This window comes from Oncorhynchus keta, chromosome 7, assembly GCF_023373465.1.
Source record: "Oncorhynchus keta strain PuntledgeMale-10-30-2019 chromosome 7, Oket_V2, whole genome shotgun sequence".
Taxonomy (NCBI): domain Eukaryota; kingdom Metazoa; phylum Chordata; class Actinopteri; order Salmoniformes; family Salmonidae; genus Oncorhynchus; species Oncorhynchus keta.
Genome location: NC_068427.1, coordinates 20,020,104 through 20,046,985, shown reverse-complemented (window position 1 = coordinate 20,046,985; position 26,882 = coordinate 20,020,104). Strand labels below are relative to the sequence as shown.

At 44.2% G+C, this 26,882-nt stretch overlaps 1 protein-coding gene across 2 annotated transcripts; it reads left to right on the top strand.

The window, feature by feature from the left end:
- The first annotated feature begins 5,343 nt into the window (after nt 1-5,343).
- me3 (malic enzyme 3, NADP(+)-dependent, mitochondrial) lies at nt 5,344-26,242 on the top strand. Of its 2 annotated transcripts, none has more exons than XM_035773585.2 (15): nt 5,344-5,601; nt 6,656-6,876; nt 16,662-16,792; nt 17,216-17,365; nt 17,456-17,531; nt 17,638-17,799; nt 19,454-19,557; nt 19,659-19,768; nt 20,052-20,149; nt 20,818-20,931; nt 21,230-21,335; nt 21,527-21,669; nt 21,868-22,041; nt 23,461-23,559; nt 23,672-26,242. In XM_035773585.2, exons 2-15 carry the CDS (start codon nt 6,661-6,663, stop codon nt 23,831-23,833), a joined length of 1,845 nt encoding a protein of 614 aa, XP_035629478.1. In that variant the 5' UTR covers nt 5,344-5,601; nt 6,656-6,660; the 3' UTR covers nt 23,834-26,242. The 2 variants fall into 2 exon arrangements, with proteins under 2 accessions (XP_035629478.1, XP_035629477.1); XM_035773584.2 differs by having other exon boundaries at nt 5,345-5,615.
- Nucleotides 26,243-26,882: the final 640 nt, after the last annotated feature.

The window sequence follows — 26,882 nt, the reverse complement described above, 5'->3', positions numbered from 1 at the left end:
CAAGACTTCACAAAATGGGACAAACACCAAATTGAGACTCTGCACACAGAATTATGCAAAAATATCCTCAGTGTACAACGTAGAACACCAAATAATGCATGCAGAGCAGAATTAGGCCGATACCCACTAATTATCAAAATCCAGAAAAGAGCCGTTAAATTCTACAACCACCTAAAAGTGTACTGATGGCCGCCTCGCTTCGCGTTCCTAGGAACCTATGCAGTTTTAAAAAAAAATGTATGTGTTATTTCTTACATTAGTACCCCAGGTTATCTTAGGTTTCATTACATACAGTCGAGAAGAACTACTGAATATAAGATCAGCGTCAACTCACCATCAGTACGACCAAGAATATGTTTTTCGCGACGCGGATCCTGTGTTCTGCCTTTCAAACAGGACAATGGAATGGATCCCATGCAGAGACCCAAAAAAACGACTCCGAAAAACAGGGAAACGAGGCGGTCTTCTGGTCAGACTCCGGAGACGGGCACATCGTGCACCACTCCCTAGCATTCTTCTCGCCAATGTCCAGTCTCTTGACAACAAGGTTGATGAAATCCGAGCAAGGGTAGCATTCCAGAGGGACATCCGAGACTATAATGTTCTTTGCTTCACGGAAACATGGCTCACTGGAGAGACGCTATCGGAGGCGGTGCAGCCAGCGGGTTTCTCCACGCTTCGCGCCGACAGAAACAAACATCTTTCTGGTAAGAAGAGGGGCGTGGGCGTATGCCTTATGGCTAACTAGACATGGTGTGATGAAAGAAACATACAGGAACTCAAATCCTTCTGTTCACCTGATTTAGAATTCCTCACAATCAAATGTCGACCACATTATCTACCAAGAGAATTCTCTTCGATTATAATCACAGCCGTATATACCCCCCAAGCAGACACATCGATGGCTCTGAACGAACTTTATTTGACTCTTTGCAAACTGGAATCCATTTATCCGAAGGCTGCATTCATTGTAGCTGGGGATTTTAACAAGGCTAATCTGAAAACAAGACTCCCTAAATTTTATCAGCATATCGATTGCGCAACCAGGGGTGGAAAAACCTTGGATCATTGTTACTCTAACTTCCGCGACGCATATAAGGCCCTGCCCCGCCCTCCTTTCGGAAAAGCTGACCACGACTCCATTTTGTTGATCCCTGCCTACAGACAGAAACTAAAACAAGAGGCTCCCACGCTGAGGTCTGTCCAACGCTGGTCCGACCAAGCTGACTCCACACTCCAAGACTGCTTCCATCACGTGGACTGGGATATGTTTCGTATTGCGTCAGATAACAATATTGACGAATACGCTGATTCGGTGTGCGAGTTCATGAGAACGTGCGTTGAAGATGTCGTTCCCATAGCAACGATTAAAACATTCCCTAACCAGAAACCGTGGATTGATGGCAGCATTCGCGTGAAACTGAAAGAGCGAACCACTGCTTTTAATCAGGGCAAGGTGACTGGTAACATGACCGAATATAAACAGTGCAGCTATTCCCTCCGCAAGGCTATCAAACAAGCTAAGCGTCAGTACAGAGACAAAGTAGAATCTCAATTCAACGGCTCAGACACAAGAGGCATGTGGCAGGGTCTACAGTCAATCACGGACTACAAGAAGAAATCCAGCCCAGTCACGGACCAGGATGTCTTGCTCCCAGGCAGACTAAATAACTTTTTTGCCCGCTTTGAGGACAATACAGTGCCACTGACACGGCCTGCAACGAAAACATGCGGACTCTCCTTCACTGCAGCCGAGGTGAGTAAGGCATTTAAACGTGTTAACCCTCGCAAGGCTGCAGGCCCAGACGGCATCCCCAGCCGCGCCCTCAGAGCATGCGCAGACCAGCTGGCCGGTGTGTTTACGGATATATTCAATCAATCCCTATACCAGTCTGCTGTTCCCACATGCTTCAAGAGGGCCACCATTGTTCCTGTTCCCAAGAAAGCTAAGGAGCTAAACGACTACCGCCCCGTAGCACTCACTTCCGTCACCATGAAGTGCTTTGAGAGACTAGTCAAGGACCATATCACCTCCACCCTACCTGACACCCTAGACCCACTCCAATTTGCTTACCGCCCAAATAGGTCCACAGACGATGCAATCTCAACCACACTGCACACTGCCCTAACCCATCTGGACAAGAGGAATACCTATGTGAGAATGCTGTACATCGACTACAGCTCGGCATTCAACACCATAGTACCCTCCAAGCTCGTCATCAAGCTCGAGACCCTGGGTCTCGACCCCGCCCTGTGCAACTGGGTCCTGGACATCCTGACTGGCCGACCCCAGGTGGTGAGGGTAGGCAACAACATCTCCACCCCGCTGATCCTCAGCACTGGGGCCCCACAAGGGTGCGTTCTGAGCCCTCTCCTGTACTCCCTGTTCACCCACGACTGCGTGGCCACGCACGCCTCCAACTCAATCATCAAGTTTGCGGACGACACAACAGTGGTAGGCTTGATTACCAACAACGACGAGACGGCCTACAGGGAGGAGGTGAGGGCCCTCGGAGTGTGGTGTCAGGAAAATAACCTCACACTCAACGTCAACAAAACTAAGGAGATGATTGTGGACTTCAGGAAACAGCAGAGGGAACACCCCCCTATCCACATCGATGGAACAGCAGTGGAGAGGGTAGTAAGTTTTAAATTCCTCCGCGTACACATCACGGACAAACTTAATTGGTCCAACCACACAGACAGCATTGAGAAGAAGGCGCAGCAGCGCCTCTTCAACCTCAGGAGGCTGAAGAAATTTGGCTTGTCACCAAAAGCACTCACAAACTTCTACAGATGCACAATCGAGAGCATCCTGGCGGGCTGTATCACCGCCTGGTACGGCAACTGCTCCGCCCACAACCGTAAAGCTCTCCAGAGGGTAGTGAGGTCTGCACAACGCATCACCGGGGGCAAACTACCTGCCCTCCAGGACACCTACACCACCCGAAGTTACAGGAAGGCCATAAAGATCATCAAGGACATCAACCACCCGAGCCACTGCCTGTTCACCCCGCTATCATCCAGAAGGCACGGTCAGTACAGGTGCATCAAAGCTGGGACCGAGAGACTGAAAAACAGCTTCTATCTCAAGGCCATCAGACTGTTAAACAGCCACCACTAACATTGAGTGGCTGCTGCCAACACACTGACACTGACTCAACTCCAGCCACTTTAATAATGGGAATTGATGGGAAATGATGTAAATATATCACTAGCCACTTTAAACAATGCTACCTTATATAATGTTACATACCCTACATTATTCATCTCATATACATACGTATATACTGTACTCTATATCATCGACTGCATCCTTATGTAATACATGTATCACTAGCCACTTTAACTATGCCACTTTGTTTACATACTCATCTCATATGTATATACTGCACTCAATACCATCTACTGTATCTTGCCTATGCTGCTCTGTACCATCACTCATTCATATATCTTTATGTACATATTTTTTATCCCCTTACACTGTGTATAAGACAGTAGTTTAGGAATTGTTAGTTAGATTAGTTGTTGGTTATTACTGCATTGTCGGAACTAGAAGCACAAGCATTTCGCTACGCTCGCATTAACATCTGCTAACCATGTGTATGTGACAAATACAATTTGATTTGAAAAGGAAGCGATTCACAAACCTTCCATAACAAAGCCATCCCCTACAGAGAGATTAACCTGGAGAAGAGCCCCCTAAGCAAGCTGGTCCTGGGGCTCTGTTCACAAACAAACCCTACAGAGCCCCAGGACAACAGCACAATTAGACCCAACCGAATCACGAGAAAACAAAAAGATAATTACTTGACACATTGGAAAGAATTAACAAAAAAACAGAGCAAACTAGAATGCTATTTGGCCTTACACAGAGTACACAGCGGCAGAATACCTGACCACTGTGACTGACCCAAAATTAAGGAAAGCTTTGGCTATGTACAGACTCAGTGAGCATAGCCTTGCTATTGAGAAAGGCCGCCGTAGGCAGACTATGCTCACTGCCCACAAAATGAGGTGGAAACCGAGCTGCACTTCCTAACCTCCTGCCCAATGTATGACCATATTAGAGAGACGTATTTCCCTCAGATTACACAGATCCACAAAGAATTCGAAAACAAATCCAATTTTGAAAAACTCCCATATCTACTGGGTGAAATTCCAGTGTGCCATCACAGCAGCAAGATTTGTGACCTGTTGCCACGAGAAAAGGGCAACCAGTGAAGAACAAACACCATTGTAAATACAACCCATATTTATGCTTATTTATTTTATATTGTGTCCTTTAAACATTTGTACATTGTTAAAACACTGTATATATATAATATTACAATTGTAATGTCTTTACTGTTTTGAAACTTCTGTATGTGTAATGTTAACTGTTCATTTTTGTTGTTTTTCACTTTATATATTCACTTTGTATGTTGTCTACCTCACTTGCTTTGGCAATGTTAACACATGTTTCCCATGCCAATAAAGCCCTTGAATTGAATTGACTTAATGCTGCAGTACAGTACAGAACAGAATGTAGTACAGTCCCATAGGGCAGCGCACGATTGGCCCAGCGTCGTCCAGGTTAGGGGAGGGTTTGGCCAGGGTAGACCGTCATTGTAAAATAAGAAACTGACTTGCCTAGTTAAATAAAGGTTAAATAAAATTTCAATAAGTACTTCTCTGCATGGTGGCGCACAACTCTGAACATCTGCACTTTTTCTCAGTGTCTCTGTGGGTATACAGTGCATCTGAATCTGGAGGTTGACTCAGCATTGCAGACCGGACAGAGCATCTGTTTAATTCAGTTACGTGGATATGATCAAAGACTCCAACACTAGTACCACAAATAGTTACACCTATGGCGTTTACAGTGGGAGCAAATTAAGCATAGCGGGTTAAACAAGCAAGGAGGTGGGCAAAGCCAAGCACAAACTAGCGAGATCCTATTGTATCATATATTTATTATAGGGAACGCCTTTCTGGAGTGCACAAACAACGCAATTTTTTTCTACTTTGGCAAAGCGTCAAGTCTATAAAACTTACTGCACTGTATTCGTAACAGATTTGACTTTTGCGAACAGAAAATGTATTGAGATCAGATGTTTCATCGATAAGAAAATTAGACCGGCACAGTTTCTCCTCGTTCCATTTCCCACGACCCGCGACTAGACTTCCTCTCACTACCATATTTGGTGGTGAGAAAACGCTGTAAACGGATGCTTCAGCTTTATAGCCCCTGTGATGTGTCTGGGTTATCCCTTCTGCCTGTGCGGGTACTCTCTTTGATATGATACAGGAAGAGCTATAAATTATAACAATGGAAAATACAGTACCCTGAAACAGGAAGGAGGAGCGTCGGGACATGAATCACATTTCGCTTTATCTGATTGGACGGTCTTGACGAAAAGGGCGGTTCTTCTGCAGATTCATTGGGAAGTGAAGTCTCAATGTCAAAGAAGCTTGTATCAGCTGTTTCAGACTATTCATCTCAACATCCACTGATAAAAACATCAGCGACGGAGAAAAACAGTCGTCTGCCACCAAACCCTATGAAGATTGAAGGCTTTTACGGATAGGAACTCAAGGGCAGCGTCAAACGGTTTTCAGGTAGCGAGCTAAAGGTACTTAGTTTGTTTTGTAAATAACCCAAAATGTGTGCTGCTGCCTATATTTGGAGACCATATATAGCTCACAGTTGCACAACAAGATGCAAAATTAACTTGTCGATTAGGATGGATACTGAAAAACACCATATTTACAATGCCATCATCATCGTGGCACCTGTTGTTTACCTACTGCGAGTGTTGAATTAACTTCCTTATTGAATTAAATGCTTAGCCATACGTTATAGATTCAGGGCCTAGCGTTGTTTAGGCTACTGTATGTGGAGGCCAACTGTATGCTGACATTGGATGGTATGCAGGTTGCGTGCATGAAATTCTAGCTCTTCTGTATTTTTTTATTATAAATAAAATAGTATGTAACTGCAGGCCGCAATTCGGGGCATTCCTGCATGTGCCCTCGGGCATCCCATTCCATTGGTTACTGCATGAACGCCCCCCTTGTCGTGTACAGGAGTTCCTCCTGGACTAGCTAGCTAAACTAGCACACAGTGTCATCGTTCCCGCTTACCAAACCCCAGCCGTCATCGTATGAACTGCAGGATAACAGTGCCCATATGGGTAGCTATATAGCTATGCTTTCTTTCTTGTTGTGATGTGTGTTTTGTCCTATATTTATATTGTATTTATTAAAAATAAAATAAATCCCAAGCCCTGTCACTGCAGGAGGTATTTTGCCTTTTGCTAGGCCATCATTGTAAATCATATTTTGTTCTTAACTGACTTTCCTAATTAAATAAATAAAAGCTAGCAACTGTTGTTGCCCCCGCGTTTTCTTCTGTGGGGTTTATAAGCAGTTGGCATCCAACTTTATGATGCATTACCGCCACCTACTGTACTGAAATGCCCCTGCTTCCCGCCTATATACCAGAGTCATAGCTTAAAAATGGACCAATAGAAGTATTTAGAGGGTTCCTGCAGATGCAGGAATGCCCACATGCAGGAACGCCCTGAATTTCAGGCTGCAGTTGCACCCTTCTCTTTTTAAACAGAAGTTATTTAGGAAAAGTTAACACCTCTCCCGCCCTCTCTCTTCACAGGAAATATGAACTCCCTACCAGGCAGGAGTGTGTCGCTGTGCAGACGCATGACAGTGGGCGCTATGAGGGTCCTCGCGGGCACAACGGGCCATCCTGATACTGTGGCCCGTGCGACCTGCCTCGAGGCTGTCAGAGTGTGCCACTCGGACTCGAGCCGCAAGGGCAGCGTCAGCACCAAGAAGCGTGGCTATGACATCACCAGAAACCCCCACCTGAACAAGGTAAATCCCTAGACCACCACAGACAGTGCAGTGCCATCAGATGAAACGCCACTGCACTCATTTAAACAATTGAGATTATATGTTGCAATGTTAAACAGTGTGTGTGTGTGTGGTTAGATACTTTAGGATTTTGTAAATTAGGCCCTTTCTGTACTCCCCCAGTGTCAGATGAACTCGTGGATACCATTTTTATGTCTCTGTCCCCAGTATGAAGGAAGTTGGAGGTATTCTTGCTAACCAATGCTAACTAGCGTTCGTGCAATGACTGGATGTCTATGGGTACAGTCATTGCGCAAACGCTAGTTAGCATTGGCTCGCAAAACCACCTGTAAGTATCAGGTCAGTCAAAGTTCCCATTGATAAGGGAGCTTTAGGTAAAGGGGGTGTGACTGTCTGGTTTGGAACATTATAGTAACATAGATATAAAGGGTGAAGAGTGAAATGCAAGAATGGTTCTGTTTCTGATATTGTTTGCCCCTGCAGATGTAGGTTCAATTGAGCCTTGGGATCTCTATAGCCTCTCTATAGCCCAATCCAAAAGGGGCCATGTGACACCCCTCTTCAGGTTATTCTAGGTCATTGTTGTTGATGCCAATGAGACTGAACTGGACAGGAATTGTCCATTGTTAGAACTGCTGTTCTGCACTTTCTATGTGAGGAAACATGATTCAAAAACACACAAAAAAACACTGATGGCCTTTTTTGTACACCAGACATTTTCATATTATAGGGTATAGGTGTCTATAGTCTGCTCTTTGCATTACCCAACTCTCTCTATCTATGAAAGTGTAATTGCCATGGCAAGTCAGCTGTGCTTCCTTGATGGCTTTACTTTAGGGCCTCTAACTGCTGCTCTATCTCACAGGTTTAACTGTGTGTGTGTGTGTGTCAGATTATGTAAGTGCGAATAATGTATTTCCATCTTGTGGTTGAATTACTTATGTCTTTGTTGCACTTTATTTAAATGTTTGAATGTTTTTTAATTTTATTTCACCTTTATTTAACCAGGTAGTCTAGTTGAGAACAAGTTCTCATTTACAACTGTGACCTGGCCAAGATAAAGCAAAGCAGTGCGACACAAACAACAACACAGAGTTACACATGGAATAAACAAACATAGTCAATAATACAATAGAAAAAGTCTATATACAGTGTGCAAATGAGGTAATGCAATAAATAGACCATAGTGGCGTAATAATTACAATATAGCAATTAAACACTGGAGTGATAGATGTGCAGAAGATGAGTGTGTAAGTAGAGATACTTGGGTGCAAAGGAGCAACATAAATAACAGTATGGGGATGAGGTAGTTGGATGGGCTATTTACAGATTGGCTATGTGCAGTGATCTGTGAGCTGCTCTGACAGCTGGTGCTTGAAGTTAGTGAGGGAGATATGAGTCTCCAGCTTCAGTGATTTTTGCAGTTCGTTCCAGTCATTGGCAGCAGAGAACTGGAAGGAAAGGCGGCCAAAGGAGGAATTGGCTTTGGGGGTGACCAGTGAAATATACCTGCTGGAGAGAGTGCTACGGGTGGGTGCTGCTATGGTGACCAGTGAGCTGAGATAAGGTGGGGCTTTACTTAGCAAAGACTTGTAGGTTGTAGAAAGGGACCAATACATGACCTTTCATCCTCCAGACAACTGTTTCAAAGTCTGCTCTCAGTTATGACCATAAATCTCTAACACAGTCCCATTAACCCCTCAGCATATTGAAGGACATTTTATATCACCAGTTATTAAAACATTTTAACAATCACACCATCAAACAGTTCTTAGGTTCTCACGAGTTCATCTGACTCAGGGGAAAAATCCCCATTAACATCACATAGTATGAGAAAGCAGTGATTTTTCTGCGATTAAAATCCTTGGGCTGGCCACCTAAGCATTTTTTTGGGATGCCTAAATCCAAATAGTGTAAAAAACAACAACACATATGATAAAGATAATGGACCTACAGTGCTTTCAGAAAGTATTCACACCCCTTGACTTTTTTCACATTTTGCTGTGATACAGTCTAAATTGAAGTACATTTATATTTTATGTCATTGGCCTACACACAGTACTCCATAATATCAACGTGGAATTATGTTTTAAGCCTAAATAAGTTTGGGAGAAAAAATATGCTTAAGAAGTCACATAATAAGTTGCATGCAATAATAGTGTTTAACATGATTTGTGAATGACTACCTCATCTCTGTACCACACACATGCAATTATCTGTAAGTTCCCTCAGTCGAGTAGTACATTTCAAACACAGATTCAACCATAAAGACCAGAGAGGTTTTCCAATGCCTTGCAAAGAAGGAAACCTATTAGTAAAAAAAGCAATTGAATATCCCTTTGAGCTTGGTGAAGTTATTAATTACACTTTGGTTGGTGTATCAATACACCCATTCACTACAAAGATACAGGTGTCCTTCCTAACTCAGTTGCTGGTAAATTAGGAGACCTCAGGGATTTCAGCATGAGGCCAATGGTGACTTTAAAACATAATCAATCAATCACATGTATTTATAAAGCCCTTTTTACATCAGCTGACATCACAAAGTGCTGTACAGAAACCCAGCCTAAAACCCCAAACAGCAAGCAATGCAAGTGTAGAAGCACGGTGGTTAGAAAAAACTCCCTAGAAAGGCCAGAACCTAGGAAGAGGAATCAGGCTATGAGGGGTGGCCAGTCCTCTTCTGGCTGTGCCAGGTGGAGATTATAACAGAACATGGCCAAAATGTACAAATGTTCCTAGATGACCGTAATAATCTCAGTGGTTGTAGAGAGTGCAACAGGTCAGCACCTCCGGAGTAAATGTCAGTTGGCTTTTAATAGCCGATCATTCAGTGTATCTCTTCCGCTCCTGCTGTCTCTAGAGAGTTGAAAACAGCAGGTCTGGGACAGGTAGCATATCCGGTGAACAGGTTAGGGTTCCATAACCGCAGGCAGAACAGTTGAAACTGGAGCAGCAGCACGACCAGGTGGACTGGGGACAGCAAGGAGTCATCAGGCCAGGTAGTCCTGAGGCATGGTCCTAGGGCTCAGGTCCTCAGAGAGAGAAAGAAAGAGAGAGGGAGAGAATTAGAGAGCATACTTAAATTCACACAGGACACCGGATAAGACTGGAGAAATACTCCAGATATAACAGACTGATCCTAGCCCGATCAGACAGGAGGGGTCGGGAGACACTGTGGCCCCATCCGACGATACCCCCGGACAGGGCCAAACACACAGGATATAACTCCACCAACTTGGCCATAGCACAGCCCCAAAGATCTCCCCCACGGTACAAACCCAAGGGGGGTGCCAGCCCGGACAGGAAGATCACGTCAGTCACTCAACCCACTCAAGTGACGTACCCCTCCAAGGGACAGCATGGAAGTGCACCAGTAGGCCAGTGACTCAGCCCCTGTAATAGGGTTTGAGGCAGAGAATCCAAGTGGAGAGAGGGGAACCAGCCATGCAGAGACAGCAAGGACAGTTCGGTGCTCCAGTGCCTTTCCATTCACACTCCGGGGCCAGACTACACTCAATCATAGGACCTACTGAAGAAATGAGTCTTCAATAAACACTTAAAGGTCGAGACCGAGTCTGCGTCTCTCACATGGATAGGCAGACCATTCCATTAAAATGGAGCGCTATAGGAGAAAGCCCTGCCTCCAGCTGTTTGCTTAGAAATTCTAGGGACAGTAAGGAGGCCTGCGTCTTGTGACCATAGCGTACATGTAGGTATGTACGGCATGACCAAATTGGAAAGATAAGTAGGAGCAAGCCCATGTAATACTTTGTTGGTTAGCAGTAAAACCTTGAAATCAGCCCTTGCCTTAACAGGAAGCCAGTGTAGAGAGGCTAGCACTGGAGTAATATTATACATTTTTTTCTAGCAGCCGTGTTGTAGTACAAACTGAAGTTTATTTAGTGCTTTATCCTGGTATCTGGAAAGTAGGGCATTGCAGTAGTCTAACCTAGAAGTGACAAAAGCATGGACATATTTTTGGACAGAAAGTTTCTGATTTTTGCAATGTTACGTAGATGGAAAAAAGCTGTCCTTGAAACAGTCTTGATAAAAGAGAGATCAGGGTCCAGAGTAATGCAGAGGTCCTTCAGTTTTATTTGAGACAACTATACAACCATCAAGATTAATTGTCAGAATCAACATAAGATCTTTGTTTCTTGGGACCTAGAGCAAGCATCTCTGTTTTGACTGAGTTTAAAAATAGAACATTTGCCGCCATCCACTACCTTACGTCTGAAACACAGGCTTCCAGGGAGGGCAATTTTGGGGCTTCACCATGTTTCATCAAAATGTACAGCTGTGTGTCGTCCGCATAGCAGTGAAAGTTAAAATTATGTTTCTGAATGACATCACCAAGAGGTAAATTAAAACAATAGTGGTCCTAAAACAAAGCCTTGAGGAACACAGACATTTACAGTTGATTTGCCAGAGGACAAACCATCCATAGAGACAAACTAATATCTTTTCGACAATGGCTGTGATAAGATAAAACTGAGGATTGTTCAATAATTGTACTGTAGTTACTCCACAATACTAACCTAACTGGCAGAGTGAAAAGATGGAAGCTTGAACAGAATACAAATATTCAAAACCATGCATCCTGTTTCCTAAAAGGCACTAAAGTAATACTGCAAAACATGTGGCAAAGCAAAGGTAGCCTAGTGGTTAGAGCGTTGGACGGGTAACTGAGAGGTTGCAAGATCAAATCCCCGAACTGACAAGGCCATTCTGCCCCTGTTCAAGGAAGTTATCCCACTGTTTCTAGGCCGTCTATTGAAAATAAGAATTTGTGCTTAACTGACTTGCCTAGTTAAATAAAGGTAAAATAAAAAGTGTTGTGTTTAGGGCAAATCCAATACAACACATTACTGAGTACCAATCTCCATATTTTCAAGCATAGTGGTGGCTGCATCATGTTATGGGTATGCTTGTAATCGTTAAGGACTGAGGAGTTTTTCAGGATACTAAAAAGAAAAGGAATGGAGCTAAGCACAGGCAAAATCCTAGAGGAAAACCTGGTTCAGTCAAATCAAATTTTGTCACATACACATGGTCAGCAGATGTTAATGCGAGTGTAGTGAAATGCTTGTGCTTCTAGTTCCGACATTGCAGTAATAACCAACGAGTAATCTAACCTAACAATTCAACAAATACTACCTTATACACACAAGTGTAAAGGGACAAAGAATATGTACATAAAGATATATGAATGAATGATGGTACAGAACGGCATAGGCAAGATGCAGTAGATGGTATCGAGTACAGTATATACATATGAGATGATTAATGTAGGGTATGTAAACATTATATTAAGTGGCACAGTTTAAAGTGGCTAGTGATACATGTATTACATAAAGATGCAGTAGATGATAGAGTACAGTATATACATATACATATGAGATGAGTAATGTAGGGTATGTAAACATTATATTAAGTGGCATTGTTTAAAGTGGCTAGTGATACATTTTTTACATACATTTCCATTATTAAAGTGGCTGGAGTTCAGTTAGTATGTTGGCAGCAGCCACTCAATGTTAGTGGTGGCTGTTTAACAGTCTGATGGCCTTGAGATAGAAGCTGTTTTTCAGTCTCTCGGTCCCTGCTTTGATGCACCTGTACTGACCTCGCCTTCTGGATGATAGCGGGGTGAACAGGCAGTGGCTCGGGAGGTTGTTGTCCTTGATGATCTTTATGGCCTTCCTGTGACATCGGGTGGTGTAGGTGTCCTGGAGGGCAGGTAGTTTGTCCCTGGTGATGCGTTGTGCAGACCTCACTACACTCTGGAGAGCCTTACAGTTGTGGGCGGAGCAGTTGCCGTACTAGGCGGTGATACAGCCCGACAGGATGCTCTCGATTGTGCATCTGCAGAAGTTTGTGTGTGCTTTTGGTGACAAGCCAAATTTCTTCAGCCTCCTGAGGTTGAAGAGGCGCTGCTGCGCCTTCTTCTCAATGCTGTCTGTGTGGTTGGACCAATTAAGTTTGTCCGTGATGTGTACGCCGAGGAATTTAAAACTTACTACCCCTCCACTACTGTCCCGTCGATGTGGATAGGGGGGTGCTCCCTCTGCTGTTTCCTGAAGTCCACAATCATCTCCTTTGTTTTGTTGATGTTGAGTGTGAGGTTATTTTCCTGACACCACACTCCGAGGGCCCTCACCTCCTCCCTGTAGGCCGTCTCGTCGTTGTTGGTAATCAAGCCTACCACTGTAGTGTCGTCCGCAAACTTGATGATTGAGTTGGATGCGTGCATGGCCACGCAGTCGTGGGTGAACAGGGAGTACAGGAGAGGGCTCAGAACGCACCCTTGTGGGGCCCCAGTGTTGAGGATCAGCGGAGTGGAGATGTTGGTACCTTACCCTCCCCACCTGGGGGCGGCCCGTCAGGAAGTCCAGTACCCAGTTGCACAGGGCGGGGTCGAGACCCAGGGTCTCGAGCTTGATGACGAGTTTGGAGGGTACTATGGTATTAAATGTGGAGCTGTAGTCGATGAACAGCATTCTCACTTAGGTATTCCTCTTGTCCAGATGGGTTAGGGCAGTGTGGTTGCGATTGTGTCGTCTGTGGACCTATTGGGGCAGTAAGCAAATTGGCGTGGGTCTAGGGTGTCAGGTGGGGTGGAGGTGATATGGTCCTTGACTAGTCTCTCAAAGCACTTCATGATGACGGAAGTGAGTGCTACGGGGCGGTAGTCGTTTAGCTCAGTTACCTTAGCTTTCTTGGGAACAGGAACAATGGTGTCCCTCTTGAAGCATGTGGGAGCAGCAGACTGGGATAAGGTTTGATTGAATATTTCCATAAACACACCAGCCAGCTGGTCTGCGCATGCTCTGAGAACGTGGCTGGGGTTGCCGTCTGGGCCTGCAGCCTTGCGAGGGTTAACACGTTTAAATGTTTTACTCACGTCGGCTGCAGTGAAGGAGAGTCCGCAGGTTTTGGTAGCGGGCCGTGTCAGTGGCACTGTATTGTCCTCAAAGCGAGCAAAAAGGTTATTTAGTCTGTCTGGGAGCAAGACTGGTCCGCGACGGGGCTGGTTTTCTTTTTGTAATCCGTGATTGACTGTAGACCATGTCACATACCTTGTGTCTGAGTTGCGACTCTACTTTGTCTCTGTACTGACGCTTAGCTTGTTTGATTTCCTTGCGGGGGGAATAGCTACACTGTTTGTATTCGGTCATGTTTCCAGTCACCTTGCCCTGGTTAATAGCAGTGGTTCGCGCTTTTAGTTTTGCGCGAATGCTGCCATCAATCCACGGTTTCTGGTTTGGGAATGTTTTAATCGTTGCTGTGGGTATAACATCGTTGATGCGCTTTCTAATGAACTTGCTCACCGAATCAGCGTATTCGTCAATGTTGTTGTTGGACGCAATGCGGAACATATCCCAATCCACGTGATCAAAGCAGTCTTGAAGCGTGGAATCAGATTGTTCGGACCAGCATTGAACAGACCTGCGCTCGGGAGCTTCTTGTTTTAGTCTCTGTCTGTAGGCTGGAAGCAACAAATGGAGTCGTGGTCAGCTTTTCCGAAAGGAGGGCGGGGGAGGGCCTTATATGCGTTGCGTTGCGGAAGTTAGAATAACAATGATCCAGGGTTTTACCAGCCCTACCCCACCCCTCTTCTTACCAGAAATATGCTTGTTTCTGTCGGCGCGATGTGTGAAGAAACCAGCTGGCTGCACCGACTCCGATAGCATGTCTCGAGTGAGCCATGTTTCCGTGAAGCAAAGAACGTTAGTCTCTGATGTCTCTCTGGAATGCTACACTTGCTCGGATTTCATCAACCTTGTTGTCAAGAGACTGGACATTGGCGAGTAGTATTCTAGGGAGTGGTGCGTGATGTGCCTGTCTCTGGAGCCTGACCAGAAGACCGCTTTGTTTGCCCCTTTTAAGACGTTGTTGTTTTGGGTCGCCGGCTGGGATCTGATCCATTGTCCTGGGTGGAAGGCAGAACACAGGATCCGCTTCGGGAAAGTCATATTCCTGGTCGTAATGATGGTGAGTTGACGTTGCTCTTATATTCAGTAGGTCCTCCCGACTGTATGTAATGAAACCTAAGATTACCTGGGGGTACCAATGTAAGAAATAACATAAAAACAAAATACTGCATAGTGTCTTAGGAATGCGAAGCGAGGCGGCCATCTTTGTCGGCGCCGGGGTTGTGCTTTCACCAGTCTACTTTCACCAGACACTGGGAGATGAATTCACATTTCAGCAGGACATTAACCAAAAACACATGGCCAAATCTACACTGGAGTTGCTTACCAAGAAGACAGTGAATTTTCCTGAGTGGTCAAGTTACAGTTTTGACTTACATTTATTTGAAAGTCTATAGTAAGACCTGACAATGGTTGTCTTGCAATGATCAACAACCAATTTGACAGAGCTTGAAGAATTTTGACAAGAATAATGTGCCAATGTTACACAATCCAGGTGTGGAAAGCAGTTGGAGACTTACCCAGAAAGACTCACAGCTGTAATTGCTGCCGGAGGGGTTTCTACAAAGTTTTGACTTGGGGGTGTGAATACTTATGCAAATGAAATATTTCAGAATTTTCAATAAATTAACAAAAATGTCTAAAAACATCTTGTGACTTTGTCATTATGGGGTATTGTGTGTAGATGGGTGAGAAAATATATTTAATCAATTTTGAATTAATGCTGTAACATAACAAAATGACGAATAAGTCAAGGGGTATGAATACTTTCTTAAGGCACAGTATATATTTTTCATAATATAATCTTTGAGTACTAACAGTCACCAAAATAAAAGCTAGACAGTCAGGGGGATTTGAAAATTCCAAAAAGAACACGGCATTAGCCATGGCAAAATGCATGGAATTGCAGGAAATTAACCTTAGAACTACAACATTTTATCTCAGCTCCATGGCAGAATATGTAGACTAGCAGGACATTTGTTTTAAAATTGCAACATTTTCTTTCAGCTCCATGCCTAAATGTACAGAATTGCAGCAAATCTGCTTTAAAACGGCAAAAAAAATTGTCTGAACTTTATGGATAAATTAGTAGAATGCACAAAATTGGCTTAAAAAGTCAAAGATTTCTCTACACCGCCAAGATGGGGGGGCCCTAAAATGTTTTCTTTTAAATTCAGCAGCACCGATGGGCCGACCACGCAGATTGCAACGCCCCCTGCCACGCCCACCAACTAAGCCCCTTTTTGATCCAGAAACCTGTGTCACTGTGATTGACATATTAACAGCTGTTTATTATTAATGGACCAAACCCCAGGTGCAAGTGTTACATTAGACTATCACAACTTTACATATTGACACTACAATAGTAGTACATTTACAGTAGCAAGTTCCTGAAAATTGTATTTTATTTCCATGACGAGCCTCTTGCTTTCTGAGGAATTCTTTCCATTTGAAGAAATAAAAAAGAGCTAGAGCGAGTGTGTGTGTGTGTGTGTGAGAAAGAGGGAACACCAGAATACTGACATGACAGAGTAGTGGCACTAAGCACAGCCAGACCACAAAGTTGGGGTCCGGTCAGCCCTTTGAGCAACTATATGAATTTCCCTAAATGCAATAGGCCTAAAAAAAAGGAATGCTCAAGACATGATCAGAACCACAACACAGCTAAAGCTCTAAAGCTTCTCTATTGAAGACAATAATTGTAAAGGCCTGATAACTGGGTGTTTATGTGAACAAGAACTAGCTAGATCAATGCTAGCTATACCAATGCTACAACATTGGATGGTGTCTGTTACACAGCGCTATCGTTGACCCTTTATGTTGGATGTGTGCGTCTCTACCCCCCTGCAGGGCATGGCCTTCACCCTACAGGAGCGTCTGCAGCTGGGCATCCACGGCCTGCTGCCCCCCGTCTACCTCTCCCAGGACGTCCAGGTGCTCCGTATCATGAAGAGCTACGAGGGCCGCAACCCCCTCGACAAGTGAGCACGCACACACACTCACTCAGATGCAAATAAAACACACACAACACACATACTGTATGATGGCTAAAAATACACAAATACAGTAGCTTTCATCTCCCTCATCACTTACTGGTCTTTGTTTCACCTTGTTCTGCTTTCTTTCTCTCTCTCTCTATTTCTCCCATTTTCTTTCTCCATTTCTCTTTCTGTCTGTCTCTCTCTCTCTCTCTTTCTCTCTGTCTTTCTCTCTTTCTGTCTCTTACTCTCTCTCTCTCTTTCTCTCTTGTCTCTCTCTTACTCTCTCTCTCTCTCTTTCTCTCTTGTCTCTCTCTTTCTCTGTCTCTCTTGTCTCTCTCTTTCTCTGTCTCTTACTCTCTCTTTCTCTCTCTGTCTCTCTGTCTCTCTCTCTCCTCCCATTTTCTCTCCATTTCTCTCTCTTAGGTACATCTTGCTGATGACTCTGCAGGACAGGAATGAGAAGTTGTTTTACCGCCTGCTGACATCTGATGTAGAGGAGTTCATGCCCATTGTCTATACCCCCACTGTAGGGCTGGCCTGCCAACAGTACGGACTGGCCTTCAGGAGACCACGGTAGATATGAAACACACACACACACACCCAGTGAATTGCTGTGTGACTATCGATGATAGTGGTTCTGAAGTGTTAGCATGTATCCCACAGAGGTCTCTTCATCACCATCCATGATAAAGGCCACATCGCCACCATGCTCAACTCCTGGCCTGAGGAGAACATCAAGGTAAGGAGTGCCTAACACACACACTTTACTCCATGGTACAGGATATGGACACAAGGGTGTAAACAATTTTCACCATGTGAACCAAACCGTGTGTGTGTATCCCCAGGCCATTGTGGTGACGGACGGAGAGCGTATCCTGGGTCTGGGCGACCTGGGCAGTTACGGCATGGGCATCCCAGTGGGTAAACTGGCCCTGTACACGGCCTGCGGAGGAGTGCCACCCCAGCAGTGTCTGCCAGTCCTGCTGGACGTAGGCACCGACAACCAGGTACTTCTACCGGGAGTTTTTCAGGACCCTATCTTTCAAAGATAATTTGTAAAAATCCAATTACTTCACAGATCTTCATTGTAAAGGGTTTAAACACGGTTTCCCATGCTTGTTCAATGAACCATAAACAATTAATGAATATGCACCTGTGGAACGGTCGTTAAGACACTAACAGCTTACAGACGGTAGGCAATTAACGTTACAGCTATGAAAACCCAGGACACTAAAGAGGCCTTTCTACTGATTCTGAAAAACACCAAAAGAAAAATGCCTAGGGTCCCTGCTCATCTGCGGGAACGTGCCTTAGGCATGCTGCAAGGAGGCATGAGGACTGCAGATGTGGCCAGGGCAATAAATTGCAATGTCCGTATTGTGAGACGCCTAAGACAGCGCTGCAGGGAGACAGGAAGGACAGCTGATCGTCCTCACAGTGGCAGACCACGTGTAACAACACCTGCACAGGATCGGTACATCCAAACATCACACCGGCGGGACAGGTACAGGATGACAGCAACTGTCCGACACCAGGAACGCACAATCACTCCATCAGTGCTCAAGCTGTCCTGAGGCATGTTGTAAGGCAGGTCCTCACCAGACATTACCGGCAACAATGTCGCCTATGGGCACAAACCATCACTGGACCAGACAGAACAGGCAAAATGTGCTCTTCACTGACAAGTAGCAGTTTTGTCTCACCAGGGGTGATGGTCAGATTTGCGTTTATCGTCGAAGGAATGAGCTTTACACTGAGGCCTGTACTCTGGAGCGGGATTGATTTGGAGGTGGAGGGTCCGTCATGGTCTGGGGCGGTGTGTCACAGCATCATCGGACTGAGCTTGTTGTCATTGCAAGCAATCTCAACGCTGTGCATTACAGGGAAGCCATCCTCCTCACTCATGTGGTACCCTTCCTGCAGGCTCATCCTGACATGACCCTCCAGCATGACAATGCCACCAGCCATACTGCTCCTTCTGTGCGTGAGTTCCCGCAAGACAGGAATGTCAGTGTTCTGCCATGGCCAGCAAAGAGCCCGGATCTCAATCCAATTGAGCATGTCTGGGACCTGTTGGATCAGAGGGTGAGGGCTAGGGCCATTCCCCTCCAGAAATGTCCAGGAACTTACAGGTGCCTTGGTGGAAGAGTGGGGTAACATCTCACAGCAAGAACGGGCAAATCTGGTGCAGTCCGTGAGGAGGAGATACACTGCAGTACTTAATGCAGCTGGTGGCCACACCAGATACTGAAAGTTACTTTTGACCCCCCCCCTCCTGTTCAGGGACACATTATTCCATTTCTGTTAGTCACATGTCTGTGGAACTTGTTCAGTTTATGTCTCAGTTATTGAATCTTATGTTCTTACAAATACTAACACATGTTAAGTTTGCTGAGTTTATATCTTACCTAGTGAACTAAATATGCTGCTGTAGGGTTAAGGTAAGAATACAATCATTTTAGGATTCACCAAGATTGCATAACAGTGTTGTTCAATTCCAAATGGACCCCTCGCCCCTCCCCCCTCCTGTAGCTCTGAAGGGGTTGGACAGGTGCTAGATGATGATTTGGAATTCAGGGCTCCACTATCACTTAGTTACTTCCCTTATTTCCTGGAGGCCCTCGTCATAGAGCTTGAGGGTGAAATGTTATTTTTGATCAGGCACTCCTGGAAGACCCCCTGTACATCGGCCTGAAGCACAAGAGGATCAGAGGAAAGGAGTACGATGACCTCATCGATGAGTTCATGCAGGCAGTTACTGACAAGTAGGTTGTGTGTGTGTGTGTGTGTGTGTGTGTGTGTGTGTGTGTGTGTGTGTGTGTGTGTGTGTAATTTGACTGACTGTTCACTGCTCCACGGAATGCAGGTATGGAATGAACTGCCTGATCCAGTTTGAGGACTTTGCCAACTCCAACGCCTTCCGCCTCCTCAACAAATACCGCAACCGTTACTGCACCTTCAACGACGACATCCAAGGTAACTTGTTCTCTTTTTCCCTGTCAAATCTATTTGCACTCCATACGCCTTATTTGCTGTATGGATGACTGATGCCCTCCTGTTTGTATGGATGACTGAAGCCCTCCTGTGGTCTTAGTCAGAGACTCATAATAGAGTTTTGTGTACTGTTGAAAGATGGATGTGCAAAACCATTCTGACTTCTGAGAACAACCGTATAACCCATCCCTTGTGTTTCTCACCCTCTCTCTTATGTCTCCTGTGCTTGTCTCTTTCTCACCCTGTCTCACTCACTCTCTCCCAGGCACAGCCTCAGTAGCAGTAGCTGGGGTCTTGGCTGCTCTGAAGATCACCAAGAACAAACTGTCAGACCACACCTTTGTGTTCCAGGGGGCTGGGGAGGTAAGAGGACAAATGCGCTGATCTGTGTTCATTATAAACACCAAAATATGTTGATTTTTTGGGGGGAAACCTCGCTCTTGAATCAAGCCTTGAAAGATAAAACAATGAAATGGCTTGAAAATAATCATGTTGCATGGCAGTGATTGGGTAGATTGCTTAGTAGCAGGATTCATCATGGAACTGTCATTTTTACAATGATGTCATACTTGAGTAATAGTAAAGATACCTTAATAGAAAATGACTCAAAAGTAAATGTAATTGCAAAAATATTTTTGGAAGTATCAAAAGTATGTTATTTCAAATTCCTTATGTTAAGCAGACCAGATGGCATCGTTTTTACAAAAACATTATTTTTTACTGATAGCCAGGGGCACTAACACTCAGACATAATTTACAAACGAAGCATGTGAGTCCGCAAGATCAGAGGCTGACCAGGGATTTATCTTGATAAGTGTCTGAATTGGACCATTTTCATGTCTTGCTAAGTAATAAAAATGTAATAAGTACTTTTGGGTATCAGGGAAAATGTATGGAGTTAAAAGAACATTATTTTCTTTAGGAATGTAGTGAAGTAAGTCGTCAAATATAAATACCCCCAAAACGACATAAGGAGAACTTTCAAGTATTTTCATTTAAGGACTTTACCACTGCTTTTGTTTACTACCCAGGCTGCACTGGGCATTGCCCACTTGCTAATCATGGCCATGGCAAAGGAGGGGGTGTCGGCCACGGAAGCCGCAAAGAAGATCTGGATGGTCGACTCCAGGGGCCTCATCGTCAAGGTAACAGAAATACCATATTATCATAGCTAACCTCCTAATACACTTGAATAGCTTCAAAACGCTGATCTAATCAGCCTTCTCCTGAGCTGTCCACCAAGACATTGGTCGGGTTCAGTAGGATGCAATGTTACAGTATTTTCAGATAGAAAGATCATGTAGATCAGTTATGCTGCACTGTCATGTAGAATAGGGAATAATGTCAGTCAGTTCTATGGGCAACGTTCAGAACGTTACAACCTCCTGAACTGGATCCAGTTGTATGTCAGACTGACTGATGTTACCATGGTGTGACCCACAGGGCAGAGGAAACCTGAACCATGAGAAGGAGGAGTTTGCCCATGACCACGCCCACATCAAGACGCTGGAGGAGGTGGTGCACACCGTCAAGCCCACCGCCCTCATCGGTCAGTTGCCATGATCACATATTGTCTCACCAGTGTAACTAAGGCTCATCTGTCATATACAGAATGTTTCTTTAGAAACAGACCAGTAATGGACACTGGACAGAAACTCAACATTGCAGAGCATCTCAGGAAGATATGCGTGTTTTGTTCTCACACTCAGTACTTTTTTTCTTTTCTTCTCCTGTATGCAGGAGTGGCGGCCATCGGAGGGGCGTTTACTGAGAAGATCATCAAGGACATGGCGTCCTTCAACGAGAGGCCCATCATCTTCGCCCTGAGTAACCCCACCAGCAAGGCAGAGTGCACCGCCGAGCAGTGCTACCAACTCACGGAGGTACTGAAACTCTGATCCTAACCTAGAGAATAGACATTCACTCACTGTTCCCTTGTTCGAGTGCCAATCAATGTACGCTTACTAAATATCCTTGCTGTCATAGAAATAGAATGATCTGAAATAGAATTCAGGCTCTCTTTTTTTACTCTCTCTCACTTTCTCGCTCGCTCTCTTTCTCATTTTCTTCCTCTGTCCCAGGGGCGGGGCATCTTTGCCAGTGGCAGCCCCTTTAATAAGGTGACCCTGGCTGACGGTCGCTCCTTCATCCCCGGTCAGGGGAACAACGCCTACGTGTTCCCTGGCGTGGCATTGGGGGTCATCGCCTGCGGGGTGCGCCAAATCTCCGACGACATCTTCCTCACCACAGCCGAGGTAACTGTTTGCCTTTTAATTTGACATTTTCAACAAAAAACATTCCCAAACAGCAGAGGTAAAGAGTGTATGTAATGCTTATCAATCCAATGATCTAATAATATTGTTCAAGTTAAATAATATAATATTAGTTTCAATTTCAACATTTCTGTCCACTCGTAAAATATCCTTTAAAAAAAAAACGTTATACCCTGTAAAATACATATATTTTTATATTATTGTTCCAATTTACCTTGTGTCGTTTGAAAAATCAAAGTAGAAATATTGGTGTGGTTAGGAAAACTGGGCGATTTCTAAATATGTGGTTAAAGTTTATTATTCTGTGATGTCATTAAGGATGGTATATCAAGGTAACGGTAACTCTGAAAGTGTACACATCTTATGTATCAGGTTTAAACCTAAATTTTGTAAATATTATATAATGAAATATGAGAATAGTTTTGTGAAGATGGCTAAAATCACAATGCTATCTAAATGAGAAATGTTTTTCATCTGAACTTGTGCCCAGTCAGTAGCCACGCCCCAGTGAGCTCAGAGTTTGTGCCAGCATGACAGAACGCCCCCTTTGGATAGAAGGACTCTCGGAATGCACTATATTCATGGATACTCCCTTTCTTGAAATAATCATTGATTTAAATATATACAGTGGGCTCAAAAATTATTGGGACAATGACACATTTTTTGTTGTTTTGGCTCTATACTCTAGGACTTTGTATTTTAAGTGATACAATGACTATGAGGTTAAAGTGCAGACTGTCAGCTTTAATTTTGTGGTATTTCATCCATATCGGGTGAACTGTTTTGAAATTACAGAACTTTTTGTACATAGTCCCCCCCCCATTTTAGAGGACCAATAGTATTGGGACAAATGCACTGCTTTACATCAAGCTTGTGACTCTACAAACTTGTTGAATGCATTTTCTGTTTGTTTTGGTTGCGTTTCAGATTATTTTGTGCCCAATAGAAATGACTGGTAAATACTGTTGTCATTTTGGAGTCACTTTTATTGTAAATAAGAATGTAATATGTTTCTAAACACTTCTACATTAATGTGGATGCTACAGTGATTACAAATAATTCTGAATGAATCGTGAATAATGATGAATGAGAAAGTTGGAGGTATAAATATCCCCCCAAAAGGAGGTATAAATACACCCCCCCAAAAAAAAATGATAACCTCCCCTGTTATTGTAATGGGAAGAAGTTAGCATCTTGGGGGCATGATATGTGTGTCAAACTTTCTCACTCATGATTATTCAGGATTATCCATAATCATGGTAGCATCCACATTAATGTAGAAGTGTTTAGAAACAGCACTTTAACCTCAGTCATTGTATAATTTCAAATCCAAAGTGGTAGAGCATAGAGCCCTCCATTTCTTTACTTCTCTTTTTCATTTCCTGTTTCTCTCTCTCTCAGGCGATAGCTGACATGGTAACGGAGGAGCACCTGGCCGAGGGAAGACTCTACCCTCCACTCAACGGCATCAGAGAAGTGTCCTTTAAGATCGCTGTCAAGGTTAGAGACTGACTCCACCCCACAAAACCATCAATACCAGCATTACATTCCACACATCAATACATCAGTGTTCTGTGTAACTAATTTATATTTTTCTCTACCCATCTCTCAGGTGGTTGACTATGCGTACAGACACAAAATTGCCTCCCTGTACCCGGAGCCTAAGGACAAGGAGGCGTTTGTGCTCTCCCATGTCTACAGCCCCGACTATGACTCCTTCGTCCAGGACACCTACGACTGGCCCGTGGATGCCATGAAAGTCCAGGACGTGTGAACTCCATCAGCCACCTCTCTTTCTATCCCCAACGTTCGATCCCTCAGTACAGCACAAGGGAGCTACACATATCAGACATGCGCTGCCGCCTCTCCAGATTTCGCATAATTTCACCAATCATCACTCACGTTCCCCTGCTCAGACGTTGCATGCATCAACCAATGGTTGCATTCCACGGCATCGACAGTGCCTTCCAGCACCAGATTGCTATAACATATGTGGTTAACTCATACATAAAATACCTATCCAGGCGTTGTAAGATCTGGCATGTGTCCTCAACGCCTGGGCAGAGGAACGCGCCCAAAGCCTTCTGCAGCTAGGTCATCAAGACGAGACACTCCATTGCCTCTAGACACTCCCCAGTGCCCATAGAATGTAATACATAGGATGCACATCTGTAGGAGATTACAAATGGTTAACCAGCAGAAATATAATTTAAGGGGTATTTTTCTGAAGGTTCAGTCATTTCATTTGATGACCCCCTTGACTTTTGTAATTGCTTTGTTTACCATATCGCTATATGTGTCCATATCATCAAATTGCCAGGTTAGTGCCACGACGTTTCATGTGTAACTTGAGGGAACCCTATCTGTTCTATACATTCTATATTCTATTTTGAGATTATTTATTTGTGATTGATACAGAATCTGAAGACAGACTGTTCTGTGTCACCAAACCCCTAATAACACACTCCGTTGAGCATGTTTGGACTAGCTTTAATAACTAATAGACTAACTTAGGAAGAAATGGCATATTCCCGAAAGGTCTCTGTCATCTATTGTAGGTTGCATCTCAATAGTTTTACCTTGCTTCCTTTGCTTGGAAAAGTGGATGGGTGAATCCCATATTGCCTTTACCTGTCCATTGTTTTCAAATTAGTCTCGATAAAAGATAGGAGACAAGCATAGGAGGAGACCGCCAGTTTTAGACTGTTAAGATGGACCTCTTGTCCGGACATAAACGCAAACCCTCATAGTGCCGGCCTCCGTTTGACCTCCTGACCTCACACATCCTGCAGATTCTAGTCTTTAGTTGGAGGATTCTATCAGATATTAGCAAAGAATATGTACACGCTGGTTCACACTGCAATATCATTGATTTTAAAGCACAACTCCAATATATTATTAACTGACAATGTATTACTACTCCCTGTTGTCACTTCATACTTTAGGCTACACTCCTGCCAAAGCCTGGGTTTACAAGAGGACCAGTTAGATAACCTATAGAATTTAAAATAGGACACCCTGTTCATCTTGTACTTTTATTCTAGACTTCCCTGTTGATGCGTGTCAGAGTTTTAACGAGATGACTAAGCTACATTTTTATCCCCGACATCATTACCATTAGGAACTGACTTTTACATTTGAGTAATTTAGCAGACACTCTTATCTCACTTACAGTGCAATTTTATATTTTCTTCGTACTCGTCGGAATTGAACCCACGAACCTGGCGTTGCAAGCTCCGGGCTCTACCAACTGGGCCACAAGGGACTTCATGTTTGTGCGGTGCCCGACGTTTGTGTACACGATAGAGGAAGCTTTAATAAACACTAGTGTACCACTAGCCCATGCATAGACGCTAACTACCTTTAGCATCTATTCATGACGGTAACTTCTGGCCGGGGGAGTTTTGTTAAGAGCACCTACGCTTGTTCTGATCGTTAACACATCGCTTGCGGTATGATTTTGGAAACATAAGGAAAGTAGCTTCCATATCGGCAAAAAAAATGTTTTTCTAAAAACAAAAATGTTAAATTACTACACACCTTTTATCGGGTTGGTGTTCCCACACGGCCATATCTCCATGTTGCAGCGCTTGTTTACAGAAGACCACCTGTGCTTATTAGCTATCTATCGTGCTCGAGCACCTGTGTAAGCATAACTGGAGAGGAAGTGTAGTTCGTCAATGGTAGGCATACAGTTGTATGGATGTCTGGTCATATTTTTTATTTGGTAAGATTCTTATTCGCAAATATGAAAGATAGGTTCCATATGTTTCCAAAACGGTATCGCAACGATGATGATTGACGTTTCTAAACATTAAAACAGAGCGTCGCGTTATAGTTCACATGTTCCCACCAATAAGCAGTGCTTATAGCTGAGAATGCCTTGGGTTCTCGAGAGCAAGAGTAGCGCCTATAATAATTACATATGTGATTGCCTCTTTGGATATGCTTATTTTAATAATGGAGGGGTTGCATCTTTTTGTGTGTAGTTTTGTATAAAGCTTTGCCTGTTTCGGTTTAGGTGTTTTTGCCAAAGGTAATGACAGACATGGTAAATGTTATATTTTCTTTCCCCCAGAGAATATTATGCTCTGCTTAGGCGTGATGCACCACAGAAGGAATTCTATTTGGGGTTCAAGGAAAAATGTATGTTTTGAAGGGAATAAAAAAGACACTAAGTGAATATTGTTAGCAAAACTACTGAGTGTTTTGTTGATGCTTAACACATTTTGTGTCATGCTGCTGATGTAGCGTGTTTCCTTCCACACGTTGGTTTCTCCACTGTAGCTGGAGAGTCTCTTAAACTGCAGACATCGCTGCAGCCCTGAGCACTGGTCTATCAGCAGGCAACAGTCAGCCCTGAAACAAGAGGAACAACACTTTTTATAGGCCTTATTCATTGAAAGACAGGAAGGGCAACTCTTTACATGTTATATGGGCCTTATTATTCCAGGATCACTTGAATAACCGTGGCTAAGGGATGTTCTTAAGCGCAACGCAGAGTGCCTGGATACAGCCCTGGACAAATGGGGTACCCTCCGAGGCCGGCTGCCTGTCAGGCGCTTTCCTGCTGAGCTCCTCCAGCTGCAAAGCAAAGAGGATATACAGTCCCTTGCTGAATTCTCTTTCTTTACACCTCTCTCTGAAATTGTGCACTTGCTCCCCCTCACACACACACACTCACACACACACTCACTCGGCTGCTAGCTGAACCTGTCGCAGGCGGTGTATGAGGTCCTGTGCTTGGTGGGCCTGTATCTGTCTGCTCCGTCTGCTGTCAGCCTGCTCCAGAAGCTCCTGCAGGTACTGCCTCTGCTTGGGCA